This window comes from Wickerhamomyces ciferrii, contig 00152 (genome assembly GCF_000313485.1).
Source record: "Wickerhamomyces ciferrii WGS project CAIF00000000 data, strain NRRL Y-1031 F-60-10, contig 00152, whole genome shotgun sequence".
Classification (NCBI taxonomy): Eukaryota; Fungi; Ascomycota; class Saccharomycetes; order Phaffomycetales; family Wickerhamomycetaceae; genus Hansenula; species Hansenula ciferrii.
Genome location: NW_011887588.1, coordinates 45,234 through 59,883, shown reverse-complemented (window position 1 = coordinate 59,883; position 14,650 = coordinate 45,234). Strand labels below are relative to the sequence as shown.

The window sequence follows — 14,650 nt, the reverse complement described above, 5'->3', positions numbered from 1 at the left end:
TTTAGAATTTTAATACAAATAAATTGATAAATCTTGTTCAACAACAACAACTTTTAAATCATAAAGTTAGTCTATCAAGATGTTAAGTCGAACTTGGAAATCACTTCCATTAAGACATGCTACATTTCAATCAAGATCTTTAGCAACAGAAGCAAACATAAACCCCAATAGAATTCATGGTGGATTAAAAGATTCTGATCGAATTTTCCAAAATTTATATGGTTATTATGGACATGATTTAAAATCTGCACAAAAGAGAGGTGATTGGTATAAGACAAAAGAATTAGTCCTTAAGGGAGATTCATGGTTAATTGATCAAATTAAAAAATCCGGTTTAAGAGGTCGTGGTGGTGCTGGTTTTCCCTCTGGAATGAAATGGTCATTTATGAATCCACCAGGTTGGGAAAAAAATCCTGGTCCAAGATATGTTGTTATTAATGCAGATGAAGGTGAACCTGGTACTTGTAAAGATCGTGAAATTATGAGGAAAGAACCTCATAAATTAATTGAAGGTTGTCTATTATCAGGTAGAGCAATGAATGCAACAGCGGCTTATATTTATATTCGTGGTGAATTTTATGATGAATATTTAATTTTACAAAGCGCTATAGATGAAGCTTATAAACATGGATTAATTGGTCAAAATGCATGTGGATCTGGTTATGATTTTGATGTTTATATTCATAGAGGTATGGGTGCTTATATTTGTGGTGAAGAAACTGCATTAATTGAATCATTGGAAGGTAAACAAGGTAAACCAAGATTAAAACCTCCATTCCCTGCTGCTGTGGGTGTTTTTGGTAGACCTTCAACAGTGACAAATGTTGAAACTGTTGCAGTTGCTCCAACTATTTTACGTCGTGGTCCTGATTGGTTTAGTTCATTGGGGAGAGAACGTAATGTTGGTACAAAATTATATGGTATTTCAGGTCATGTTAATAAACCATGTGTTGTTGAAGAAGAAATGTCAATCCCTTTGAAAGACTTGATTGAAAAACATTGTGGTGGTGTTAGAGGTGGTTGGGATAATCTTTTAGCAATTATTCCAGGTGGTTCTTCAACTCCTTCATTAAATCAAGAAATGTCAGGTAAAGCTCTTATGGATTATGATGGATTAAAAGATGTTGGTTCAAGTTTAGGTACAGGTGCAGTTATTGTTATGGATAAATCAACAGATATTATTAAAGCAATTTCAAGATTATCAGATTTTTATAGACATGAATCATGTGGTCAATGTACTCCATGTAGAGAAGGTACAACTTGGTTATCTAAAACAATGCAAAGATTTGTCATTGGTGATGCTAAACCAAAAGAAATTGATATGATTATTGAAATGAGTAAAAGAATTGAAGGTCATTCAATTTGTGGTTTAGGTGATGCCTCTGCATGGCCTGTTCAAGCTTTAGTTAAAAATTTTAAACCTTTATTATTAGAAAGAATGGAACAATTCCATAAAGAAAAAACTGATAAAGTTCAATATGGTGGTTGGGTTAAAGATGCTAAAGTTTTTGATGGTCGAGTTCATGGATTACCTCATGATTTCCATCATTAATGATCCCTTCAGGTCGAACCTTATTTATTAATTATTTATTATTTATTTATTTAAACTTATTTATTGAAACATATTTATTATAAAGTATTATATATTATATTATAATACATGAATACCATTGTCATATACATTGTTGAATATACAAGTACAGCTATTATAATTTAACATTTTACGGTACAAGAGATGGCGAGCTTAATTTTTTAATATTACGTAATGTAATAGAGTTAATTTTTTTACGCGGCTGCCTCAAATAGTAAAAAGTTCGCCGACCAAAGTTCAAATTACTTATACTAGAGCGACATCATGGAAATTGCTGAATTATGATTGAGATGTTGTTAAAATCACCTAGTTAATTTGAATATCAATTTTAAGGTTTCTCTTTTGGTGTAATATATGGTCAATATTTGCATGAATTCCTAAAGAATTAAGAAAGAGACGTCTTAATAAATATTGTTGCAGTTTTTCAACCTCTAATTCAATTCGGCTTGGATCTAGGATGAATATTTATTATATCAGATATATATATATATATGAATTTCAGAGTAATTATGACGTTTGAGTGACATATGTATTATACACTGGTACTACAACTAACTATGAAATTATCATACTATTCACTATATGAAAAATACATCATCACCAAGTTTAACAGTATATTCATTGGTCTTTAATTAGATAGATGATTACTTTAACTTTTGGTATGATTCAATATACAATTTTTGAGATAAATTTATATTTTCAAGTAGAAAAGAATAGATACTGATTGTACTAAATATGTAATCTATTAAGCGTCAGTTAATTAATATTATTCGATTGTATACACTAGTTCTTTAAAACTGTTTATTCCACAACCAATGTTTCTCACCATAGTTAACATTTTTTGGCACTGTACTTTCCATCAATTGAAAATAAGCAATTTCAATTGGATATAAATAGACACAAGTACATACTACACGTTCCAAAATAGCGTAATAATACTAAATAAAATATGTTCTACTCACTACCACTACTCATATATAACCATCTATATTTAAAATATTTCATCCATTGTAATTGGCATGAATTTGTGATAGTCTCCGACCTTCAGTAGAGCGAGCGAAACTAAGTGCAAATTGCGTGTTTTGCGTGCATTTCCGAGTTGTTGCTAAGAAAGATAAATGGGTTATACTGTATTAATCTAGGGATAACTCATCAGCAGTACACTTTAAGAGTATAGTGATAGTAGTAAAAAATATTCAATAATTCCATAGCTATCAAATGAACACACTTTTATATAGCCATCTATGAATTGAATATTTCAATATATTGAGCATTCTAAACTGCGTTCTTTGATTTTTTACCACAAATTTTTTGTGTGCGCGAGTAAAACAGATCAGATCTTCAGATCTCAAATCATTTCAAAGAATATTAAAACGATCCATCATGTTTCATTATCACATCAACAATATATCTTGATAATAACTTTCAGGTCAGCTGTGCCACTTTATATATATGACCATGCAACACAGACTCCTTTAATCAATCACATGAATAATAGTACATCCAGTCGAGAGATCTAGCTGAAGTCAAATTGTGATCAACCTTTTAAATAACCTATAGCTAACTGTCAAAGATACATAGTATACCCACGAGACACAAGACTTTTCAAATATGCAGTCTAATAGTATCGCCAATCCAATAAACCGTTAGACTTCGACGATATGGCCATGTTCAATATAAACTGCATCCTACGTATAATATCAATCTCTTCATAACATCTTTACAACCATAATTCCTTTGGTCTCTTCTTCCCAACCAATAGTACAATCAATACAACCATAATTCACACCACGTTCTTCATAATCCACTTAACAACCACTTGAATCAAAACTCAACAACTGTCAAACACATTCATTTAAAAACCCACGATGTCCTTCACTTCAATGACCAAAAACAGTAATTTAATTGGCCAATAACCGGAGAGAATGACACATTAGGAAATGACAGCCGCATATTTCGCGAAAGGGGGCCCGTGTGCGTCGCGAAAAAAAAAGAAAAAAATAAAAAAAAACAGCGATTGTCTTTTTTGAAAAATAATAATGAAATAAATTTCGATAACAATCAGTGATATTAAATTTTAGTATAGATTTCATTGTTTTGAAGAGTTAAAAGAAGTGTGATTTTTGTTATTTAAAAGTGTTTGTTTAACTCAAGTTTTGGAATTCAACTTACTAGAAACACTGTGTCTTTTCTTTAATTCAATTCCAATCTTCACTCTTTAATTGTTGACACCAAGTCCGGATCATCTTCCCAAACACATCATGAAATTTACAAATTATATATTATCATCAATATTTATACTAGGTCCAGTGTTATCACAAAATGTTGATGCTTTAGAAGGACTAGAAACATTAAATAAAGCTCCTCATTCAATTCAAATTGGTGGATTATTAAATAAAAGAGACGTTCGTGCTGAACTTGATGGTGTTACTGATTCAGATTCTATACCGATTGAAGATCAAGTTCAAAATTCAAAATTATCAACAACTGATTCATCATCAATTTCAACTACAAATAATATTAAATCTTCAAAGTCACAAATAGATACAACAAATTCAATTGAATCTTCAAAAATCATAAAGACTAATGAAGATGATTCTAAAAAAGAAGATCCAAATAGTAAATCTCCTTTATTTATGGCTATTTCCATGATTGTTGTTTCAGAAATTGGTGATAAAACTTTTCTAATCTCTGCATTAATGGCAATGCGTCATTCAAGAATTTTAGTCTTCACTGCTTCATTTGCTTCATTAGCTGTTATGACTGTATTATCAGGTATTGTTGGTCATGCATTACCAACTTTAATTTCACAAAGAGTTACACAATTCTTAGCTTCTTTCCTTTTCATTGTCTTTGGATTCAAATTAACTAAAGAAGGTTTAGAAATGTCAAAAGATCTTGGTGTTGAAGAAGAATTAGCTGAAGTTGAAGAAGAATTAGAAGTTACCGATATTAATCATGAATTAAATGATTTAGAATCAAATCAAAGAAATCGTCGTCCTTCAAACCCAAATATCGAAAGAGATGCTAAATTAATCAATACTGCAATGGAAAATTTTAAATCATTATGTGGTTTAATTTTAGATCCAGTATGGATTCAAGTTTTCATTATGATTTTCTTAGGTGAATGGGGTGATCGTTCTCAAATTGCTACAATTGCTATGGCTGCAGGTTCAGATTATTGGTCTGTTATCTCAGGTGCTGTTATTGGTCATGGTCTTTGTACTGCAGCTGCTGTTATTGGTGGTAAGATGTTGGCATCAAGAATTAGTATGAGAACTGTTACATTAGGTGGTGCTTTTGCCTTCTTTGTTTTTGCAATCTTATATTTTGTTGAAGCTTGGAATAATACTGATGCTTAATCACCTTTATAACAACATTGTACCATATTCATCATACTTATATATATATAAACGGAAGGGGAGGAATATATTAAACTTTGAAAAAATCAAAAGTCATTTTAAAAAAAGCATATTTATAATATTCAAATATAGATGAAAGAATGTATACTACAATAATAATATTCATTTCAATAATTTTCATTAATATGTTCTTTAACTATTCAATTTGTAGTAGTGACATCTTCCCTTAATTTCCTTATTCTTTCTTTTAAAATTTTTTGAATTGATTCATTTGTACGTTCATTTAAAACATCTAATTTTGGTTGTAAATCTCTCATTAAATCACTTGTAATTGCCTTTTTCCTTATATTTTCAACTTTTAAATTATCTTTACCTGCTTCTGCAAAATTTTGATCAACTGTTGATTGAAATTTTTTCAATATATCATCTTGAATTTTTTGTGATACTGCTTCAACTGTTTCTAAATTTTCATCTTGTACTGTTGGTGGTAAATCAAATCCTGTTATATTTTCCCGACTTTCTGAATCAAAATTTCTTGATATGATTTTACTATCATACAAATGTTAATATATTATTCTATTATAATTCAATATAAAAATATAACTTACTTTTCTGATGTTTGTTTTTTTAAAGGTTGTTCAGATTCATCTGTTTGTGTTGTATTTGGTTTCCTTTTGTTTCTCAATGCGGCAAGTCTACTTTTTCTATCTTGTGCTTGTTGTTCTAATGACATCTTATGAGTTGTATGAGGTAATTTTGATAGTTCTGTAAGGCTTCTGTGTCACTTTGAACTATCTTTAATTCATGTTAATTGGAAGCGATATGTAATTATTACTTTTTTGTTATACACCCGCGAATATCGATTGGTTAGTATACACTGGTGTTATACTACAAATCAATAAAAACTCAAATGCATTTATATTAAAATCAATTATGACAGATCTCTTGGATAGTAGTCCTTATAACAAAAGACATTATTTACATTAATATACAAGTTTTAATATTTTTCAAGTTCATTTTAAAAAAGTCCTCTCTTCATAAACAATAGTCATTAACAAATTCATACGAAATTTAAAAATGATTATAATAATCATATAACATCTCTTCATTTCAAACTCTTGATAAAAGTATCAAGGTTATATTCTTCTTCATATTGTGATTGATCCCACAATTCTCCTAACTCTCCTATGGCTGCACCAGCTTTACCAGTCAATCCTGATTCTGTCACTATATCTTGACCATTGGTACCACCATTCTTCTTCTTTTCTATATCTTCAAGTTCTGAAACATGTTCCTCTTGTTGGCCATGTTGTTCCACATCGAACAAGTCTAATAATTGATTTGTATCCATTGATGACAACCCAGCATTCTGTTGACTGACAATAGTTGATGCAATATTCATTTTGAATTTTTGCAAACCCATAATCTTCTCTTCTAATGTATCCTTAGTAATCAATCTGTAAACATTGACCACTTTCTTTTGACCCAATCTATGAGCTCTATCCATAGCTTGTAAATCATTCATTGGATTCCAATCGTGCTCAACAAAAATAACAGTATCAGCACCAGTCAAGTTTAAACCCAAACCACCAACCTTTGTAGTCAGTAGTAAAACATCAATAGAAGGATCTTCATTGAATTTACGAACAATACCTTGACGGTCCCTTGGGTCAGTACTACCATCCAATCTCATAAAAGAAACCGAAGGTAAATATTTTTTTAATAAATCATTCTCAACCATATCCAACATATCTTTCAATTGACAAAAGACTAATGCACGATGTTGACTGATAACATTTCCAGTATTCTGAGCTGAGTTTGATTTTTCAACATCTGCAGTACCAATACCACATTCTAATAACAATGTACGTAAAGCCATTAATTTTGGAGCATGATGAATATCATGAATTGACATACGTGTATCTCTCAAGTATTTTTGAACTTCATAATACTGTGGATGACTTTCTGATAAAACTAAAGAAGGATGGTTACATAATTTTCTCATATACTGCAAAGCTTGGAAAATATGAGTCTTCTTCTCTGCAACTTCAACAGTTTGAATGTCGTTTTCCACGATTGTTTTTTGCTTCTTAGCAAAATCTTTATATAATTGTTTTTGTAAATCACTCAACTGACAATAGTAATCTTGAATGATCTTTGGTGGTAAATCTGATAAAACTTCTTCTTTCAAACGACGCAACATAAATGGTAAAACTTGTTTATGTAAAGCTTCTAGTGCTAATGCCCCAGCTTCTTGTTCTTTTGAAGATGTCTTAGAATTTCTTGAAGCAGCAATTGGTCTGGCAAATCTTTCTTGAAATAATTTTTCACTTCCAAGGAAACCTGGCATCAAGAAATCGAATAAAGACCAAAGTTCTAAAACATTATTCTGAATTGGGGTACCAGATAAAATCAATCTATGATTTGATCTAACTCTTTTAACTGATTTAGTCAATTTGGAAGCAGCATTTTTGATAATATGACCTTCATCCAACACACAGTAGTTATAGTCCTTAGCAGATAAGAATTCAACATCATTTCTAACAACATCGTACGAAGTGACAATGATATCACATGAGTTCAATTGTGGGCGAATACCGGATCTAAATGAAGGACCACCAGCATAAACAACAACCTTCAAGAATGGAGAATATTGGTTGAATTCTTGTTCCCAATGACCAGTCAAAGAAGGTGGACAGATGATTAGAGTTGGTAATGGGGCTGTTTCAATAGACTTTGTGACTTTATAATCTTCAGCTCTTAGATGGTGATCACTAGCAACAATACAAATAGTTTGTAAAGTTTTACCTAACCCCATATCGTCACACAAAATACCATGTAAATGATACTTGTTCAAAAATGCCAACCAATTGACACCTTCTTGTTGGTATTTTCTTAATGTGGCATCAATAGCGACAGGTAAGTCAAATGGTTTAGATTTGGAAGGATCCATCATTTGTTGAATAAACTCACGTTCTTTTTCACGACCTTCTAATAATTCTTTAGGAACATCTTCTGGATCAGGTATACCGGCTTCTAATGGGACCAATTTAATGATAGATGCGAATGTTGTTGTGGCCAGGACACGGACATCCTTATCAGCATCACTCATACGACCTAACACAGGAACAATCAAAAATATAACATAAGGTAAAATATCAGAATCCATAGAGCTTGAAAGATGATAAACAGCTTCAATACCACCTTGACGTTCCTTAACACTACCAGCATTGTTCAATAAAGGTAATACAGATTTAACAATGAATGGAATGGTCTTTGATGGAATGACCTTGGCAAGTATAGCTAGAGCTTTAGCGGCGGAATATCTCAATACCGATAAGCTTGATCTCAATGCATTCAAGATAGATGGTAAAAGTGCTAAAATTTCATCATGTAAAGATTTATCAAAAGTTGGAATCAACACTTTCAATACACCAAGTGCATCAACAGCAGCTTGACCTGTGGTGTCATCAAACTCAACTTCAGAACTTGACTCTAATGCTTTTAGTGGTTCGAAAATAACACTCTTCAATTGTGTAACCTTTTCAAATATTTCACTTTTGAATACTATCAACACATTCTCTAATGCAAATTTAGCACCTCTTCTCTTTATACGGGATTCAAGTGCAGAATTATTAGAGCTATCAACAATTTCTTCCTTCTTCAACGATAAAATAATGTCTTTAACATCTCTATTGGAACCAAACTCTGGAACTTCTGAAGTATCAACACATAAGAACCCACAAAGATTCTTGACAATCTTATTGGAAACATTGCTTTTTCCATTAGAAATCAATTTTTCAATTAAGTCAGCAACAGATGAAGATGATCTCTTTTGTAGTTCTTCTAGATCTTCTCCTTTAACACTATCCATTAATGAACGAATGAAATGATTCAATTTCTTTGGTAAATCACCTAATAAAATAGCAGCTGATGCATAGTTAGACAAAATACTAATTGTTCTTTTATGTTTAGCGTCTTTAGCTTCTTGTGTGGCCATTAAAACACGAGATTTAGCATCTTCTAGTGCTTTTTGAGCTGACATTCTATAAACAGGTGTGACAGCCTTCAAGAGTTTTTCATACTGTTCATTCACCACAGAGTCTGCTAATTCTAAACTGAAAGCACCTGGACCAGCCTCATTTTCACCATGAACAACAACAGGTAATTCTGGGACTTTACTTGATGAAAGTTTACCTTGTTCAACGAAAACTCTAAATAACGAGTGACATTGAGTTCGAACAGCTTTCAAAGTAGGAACTAATTCTCTATAACTTGGTAATTTAGATGGATCATTCAAGACTTCAACGATGTCATCATAGAATATATCAATAGCAACAGCTGATGGCTTCAAGTTTCTATTAATCAATGAAGTACAATATTCCTTGATTGCAATAGATGTTAATAGTCTTGGAGTAGAATGTGGAACATTCAGGTATTTTTTCAACAACTGAAGTGTAACTTTTAATGAATCTTCGCTTAAATAAGACAAAGTTTGACCTAACGCAGTAGCAGCAGCTAATCTTGTCCTTATAAAAACTTCAATGCCTAATAATGTAATATCACCGATAATTAACGGACCATCAATGTTGATTCTATCATTTTCTGGAACTGGAATAGATGGTTCAGGTTTCGTTGGTGGGGTCTTTCTCTTTTTACCACGTCTCCCATTAGATGCAGTGCCATCACTACTGTCATCACCAAAATCATGAATTGCATTTGTATGCGAAAGTTGTTGCTCAAAAGCAGCACCTGATGGTTTCATTAAATATGTTGTATTCATTGAATAATTGTATCTTGATACACCAATTGGTGTCATTGTTAGATTGATAATAGGTTGTAAATGGTTCGCCAAGGTCTCATCAATGACAAAATCTTTAACGTTTGCACTTTCTTGTAACAATTTTAAGAAAACTTCTTGAGATAACTTCAAAACTTGTTCATTTTGTTCAAGTAAAAGATTTTGATAAATCAACCTAAAAGCTTTACAATCTATCCAATTTTTAGATTCAGTATCATCAATAGATAAAAATGCCAATAATGTTTTCAAAACCGATTTTCTAACATTTGTGATGGAATGTCTTAAAAATGGATAAAGTCTTGGAATCAAATTTTTTAACGAATGTTCTTCATTTTCCAAGGCTTCAGCACCAATCAGAGCCATAACTTCAGGATGGATACATAACTTTGATAAAAGATCCATAACAGCACCAATCGAAGCAGATAGATCATCAGATAATCTTGTCAATGAATCCCAAATGGTTGATATAATAGTTTTAACTGTTTCCTGGCGTAACTTCACAAATTCATCAGTAATTGGTGTTAAAGTTGCAGCTGCTACAGCTTGAACATCATCATCTGATTCTTTCAATCCGTGTAAAACCATCTTAACCACGTCATCCAATAATTCAGGTCTAGCAGACAAAATATCTGTTCTAACACTAACAAAATATCTCAAACCAAGCATACCACCATGGCTTGCTTCCCAACAAGGTAGTTTATTTGTTACTGCAGCATCTTGTAACACAAGATGATCAAGATTCTTGAAAATTTTCAATACTAAATCTTCATCTAGATGAATTAATAGAGCAGCTAAAGTTTGAGCAGCAGATTCTCTAACAGGTGCAACCACAGTATCATAAACGAAATCACCAAATCTATCTAATGCAAAAATTGTTAACAAACGGCATGACAAATCTTCTAAAGTTTGACGGTTTTTAGCATCATTTTCTTTTAAAGATCTACCTTTGACACGCCCTGCACCTCTACCATGCTTCTTGATCAGTTCTCTTAAACCAAGAACAGCACCATGTCTAATCTCCCATGTTTCAGAAAATAAATCAACGACTAATAATTCATAAACACCTTGAAAAGGCCATACAAGACCAGCAACTTTTGCATGCTCAGCTAATACAGGTGGAATTTCTGGAGCTTTATTCTCAACAACCAATTTGTTACCACCGGCCTGTGAAGTGACATCTATTTTACTACTTGCATTACCATTAGAATTTTGAATTTTTTGGTCAATCGAATCTTCTTTAACTAATTCTTTAGAAACGGAGCTTTGTGATAAATCAACAGGTTTAGCCTTAGCAGAGCCACCACCTTTAGATTCCATCTTAGCTTTTCTCTTTGCCATTGCCTTCAACCTTGCACTTGATATATTTGATTGTAGCGGAGGAGGATTTGGTGTACTCTCCTTGGGTATTTCTTGTTTGATTTCTTGTTTAACTTCTTGTTTAACTTCTGGTGTAGATTCATTCTCCAAATCTTCATCAAATTCAGTTTTGATACCCAATTTATTACTTGTAGATACTTTTTGCTTTTTTAATGAATCAATTGAGTTGGTATTCTTTGAAAAATCATCCACAGTTGATGAAGATAAAAATTTCTTATCGGATTTCAACAGTTCTTGAACATTCCAATTATCAAAACTTATAAATGATTGATTACTATTGATCAGTTTTAATTCACTTTCTTCCAGTTTGATTTTAGCATCATCTAATTCCTCTAGTTTTATATCACCTTCTTCATCTTCATTTGGATCCCAAAGTGGTGAATGACCAACAATACCACCTAAAGCTCTAGCGGCAGTTGTTCTTGTTTCCCATTTTTTTGAATTAAGAAAAGGATAAACACGACTCAAAAGGTTCAACACTTCTTCTGGATGAGCCTTAGCTAAATCACTTAGTTGATCAGCAGCAGTATTCCTTATGAACTGAGTAGAGCCTGTATCTAAGAGCACGACTAATCTCTCTAGTCTTGACATGACTCAAGATCAAATGTGATTTGGATTGTGTTGTATATGACGCGCTAAACGCAAACAAATCTATTGTTGTGGTTTCACTTTTGTGGTGTTCTGGGGGGACTATAATTCAAATACGAAATCACTACCAGTAACAACCAAATATCAGTTCTTTTTGTGTAAAATAAATTATAATGTAACACAAAACCACTAAAACACAAAAAAAACTATGGACTTTATATGACTGTGTCCCTTAACAAGCGCGATACAAATATAATGCGCGAATCTGTTTTATATTTAAATACAAGAATCAATTTCGCTAGTTTCTATTTGGGATTTCGGGCACCTTTTTATATAAAATTTAAATTTTGAACTCATCAGCGAAACTTTTGTTGTCTGTGCTCATTTCAACGTGTCAGCATAGTGATTTAATGGAAATAAAGGGGTGCATTACTAACAAACGTTCGCAATAAAGTGGATAGAAGCAATCGTCTAGTGTTTATTGACTTTATAGGATGTTTCTAGTTATATTTATGGACATATAATCCAATGTTTAGCATACATTTTACTTATTTATTAACTGTTGATGAATTGGAACTACTGCCATTCGTTGACTTACGTGTTTTGATGGCAAATAAAAAAAATCAAATAAAGTCGCGAAAATAGATCGTCAGGTATGCACAATTTGAAGAGTGCGAGTAAAATATTTTAAGGGTACAAAGATTGTTCTTTGACTTAGATCATACTCTATATTTGATCTTATGATATGCTCACAGAGCTGAAATATCGCTTCCCTTCTTTCTTAAGCTATTCATCCTAGGGATAAAGACACAAGCGCACATGTCTTTTACAGAATAAATTTCGGATGCAAAACCGCGATTTCAACCTGAATCTGGAGAGGAACAAAATTTCCTCGAAGCTTCATGAACTAGTATGTAGAAACACCTATAACGATGTACAATTTCACATTTGATTGTTGAATAAATCTTCGTCATATGAATTTTAGATCACATGCTTGATTTGAAAACTTTCAAATGATCAATAGCTAGTATAGATTCATGTTTACTTCAGAACATTAATCCCGGTATTTGCCAAAGTTAAAGTACAAAGCCTTATAATTACAAGTAAATCAGTGCAAAGTACTTTCAGTCGATGTAAGCAAATCTATGTAGGGCAAAAGAACATTCTTTCTAAACGGAACTAAACATGCTGTTCAACTATCACCAGTTAAAAGTTTATAATCAATACCAATACGATACTTCAGCATAATCGAGCTCCACTTGTACTACTACTGCGGCCTGCCCCTGTCATAAGTACTTCATCATCAAAAGCATTTTTAAAGTTCTTGAAATTCTCAGGTATCTTTTCTTTGCTATCTCTAATTTCACTGTTTTAGGATATGGTTATGTACCTATGTTCTTTGAAAATTTACTCCCTTCGCGAAATAATCATGCAAACTTGAGTGACTGTTTTTTGAAAAATAGTGGTGTTTGGGCGTTAAATGGTATTTCTCAGAACAGTCTAAATTTTACTGAGAGATATAAGCACAATTCGCGAAAATATCAACCATTATGTGAAAAACTTCAATATGGTTGAAGTAAAAAAGTTTATGATTTCTACAATTCTATTCTTTTCACTTTTAAAGGTTCAACAACTAAACGTCTAATCAGTCAAAATGCCTCGTAAGTATTTGATCATTATCAAAGAGGTTATTGATTGCTTGCAATCATCATCAACATTAAAACATGATTGAATGAATCCATTTGGGTACTAGTTCTTTGATTTTGTTTTTCTGTTAAACATAGAGGTTCGGGTCCTCATATTTGAAAATTTTCTGATCTTTTCATTAATTTGAAATTATCAGTTTATTTCTTCAATTTAAAACTTGCAATTCATAAATGAGCTATAAGTTGAACTGAACTCCCGACACTTCAGTTTCAATGTTTCATTTAAGTTGAGAAGTTTGGAAACATTTTGGGTTTTCATATTAATTTGTCTTTTGAAATTTATTGTTGTTTGAACTTTGATTAATGAAGGGTATATATCTGGATTTAATTCAATTTAATCATTCATCATTGACTTTATTCTTGTTCTTTATTCTTTTGTGGTTTAACCATAGATGATTATGTTCAAGATTGAGTTTTGTTCATCTAGACATTTTGATTACCTATTTGTTTAATTCCTACTTCCAACTTTTATTTGAATATAGCTTATAGAATTGTAATATGAAGAAATATTTTAAAAAGATTTTCAATTATGGTTGTCCTTTTGACACTTCTATGTAGTAACTTCAGAGTTTTATTCATCTGAATATATTCTAACATTTTATTAAAAGGTGCTCCAAGAACTTACTCTAAGACTTACACTGTCCCAAAACGTCCATACGAATCAGCTCGTTTAGACGCTGAATTGAAATTAGCTGGTGAATTCGGTTTAAAAAACAAACATGAAATTTACAGAATTAATTATCAATTATCTAAAATCAGAAGAGCTGCTCGTGATTTATTAACCAGAGATGAAAAAGATCCAAAACGTTTATTCGAAGGTAATGCTTTAATCAGACGTTTAGTTCGTTCAGGTGTTTTATCAGAAGACAAAAAGAAATTAGATTATGTTTTAGCTTTAAGACCAGAAGATTTCTTAGAAAGAAGATTACAAACCCAAGTTTACAAATTAGGTTTAGCTAGATCAATTCATCATGCTCGTGTTTTAATCTCTCAAAGACATATTGCTGTTGGTAAACAAATTGTTAACATTCCATCATTCTTAGTCAGATTAGAATCTCAAAAACACATTGATTTCGCTAAAACTTCTCCATACGGTGGTGGTAGAGCTGGTCGTGTTGCTAGAAGAAACCAAGCTAGAAAATCTGAAGGTGGTGAAGCTGCTGAAGATGAAGAATAAATTAATTAATTGTTCATAATGTTGAAATATAGATTTGAAAAAGTTTAT

General features: G+C 31.8%; 5 protein-coding genes across 5 annotated transcripts; 3 read left to right on the top strand and 2 right to left on the bottom strand.

Moving 5' to 3' along the window:
• Positions 1-79: 79 nt before the first annotated feature.
• On the top strand, positions 80-1,552 carry BN7_4285 (NADH dehydrogenase (ubiquinone) flavoprotein 1; the record flags this gene model as incomplete). Its single annotated transcript, XM_011275138.1, has 1 exon — positions 80-1,552. One exon carries the CDS (start codon positions 80-82, stop codon positions 1,550-1,552), a length of 1,473 nt encoding a protein of 490 aa, XP_011273440.1.
• A 2,300-nt stretch (positions 1,553-3,852) lies between these two features.
• Positions 3,853-4,953, top strand: GDT1 (putative ribosome biosynthesis protein GDT1; the record flags this gene model as incomplete). Its single annotated transcript, XM_011275137.1, has 1 exon — positions 3,853-4,953. One exon carries the CDS (start codon positions 3,853-3,855, stop codon positions 4,951-4,953), a length of 1,101 nt encoding a protein of 366 aa, XP_011273439.1.
• Positions 4,954-5,153: 200 nt separating this feature from the next.
• On the bottom strand, positions 5,154-5,686 carry NTC20 (Ntc20p; the record flags this gene model as incomplete). Its single annotated transcript, XM_011275136.1, has 2 exons — positions 5,154-5,452; positions 5,653-5,686. 2 exons carry the CDS (start codon positions 5,684-5,686, stop codon positions 5,154-5,156), a joined length of 333 nt encoding a protein of 110 aa, XP_011273438.1.
• A 372-nt stretch (positions 5,687-6,058) lies between these two features.
• MOT1 (DNA-binding ATPase) lies at positions 6,059-11,722 on the bottom strand (the record flags this gene model as incomplete). Its single annotated transcript, XM_011275135.1, has 1 exon — positions 6,059-11,722. The coding sequence occupies one exon, from the start codon at positions 11,720-11,722 to the stop codon at positions 6,059-6,061; it is 5,664 nt and encodes a 1,887-aa protein (XP_011273437.1).
• A 2,201-nt stretch (positions 11,723-13,923) lies between these two features.
• RPS9B (40S ribosomal uS4 domain-containing protein) lies at positions 13,924-14,602 on the top strand (the record flags this gene model as incomplete). The annotated part of the gene is made up of 2 exons (XM_011275134.1): positions 13,924-13,979; positions 14,044-14,602. The coding sequence occupies 2 exons, from the start codon at positions 13,924-13,926 to the stop codon at positions 14,600-14,602; spliced, it is 615 nt and encodes a 204-aa protein (XP_011273436.1).
• Between the last annotated feature and the right edge of the window lie 48 nt (positions 14,603-14,650).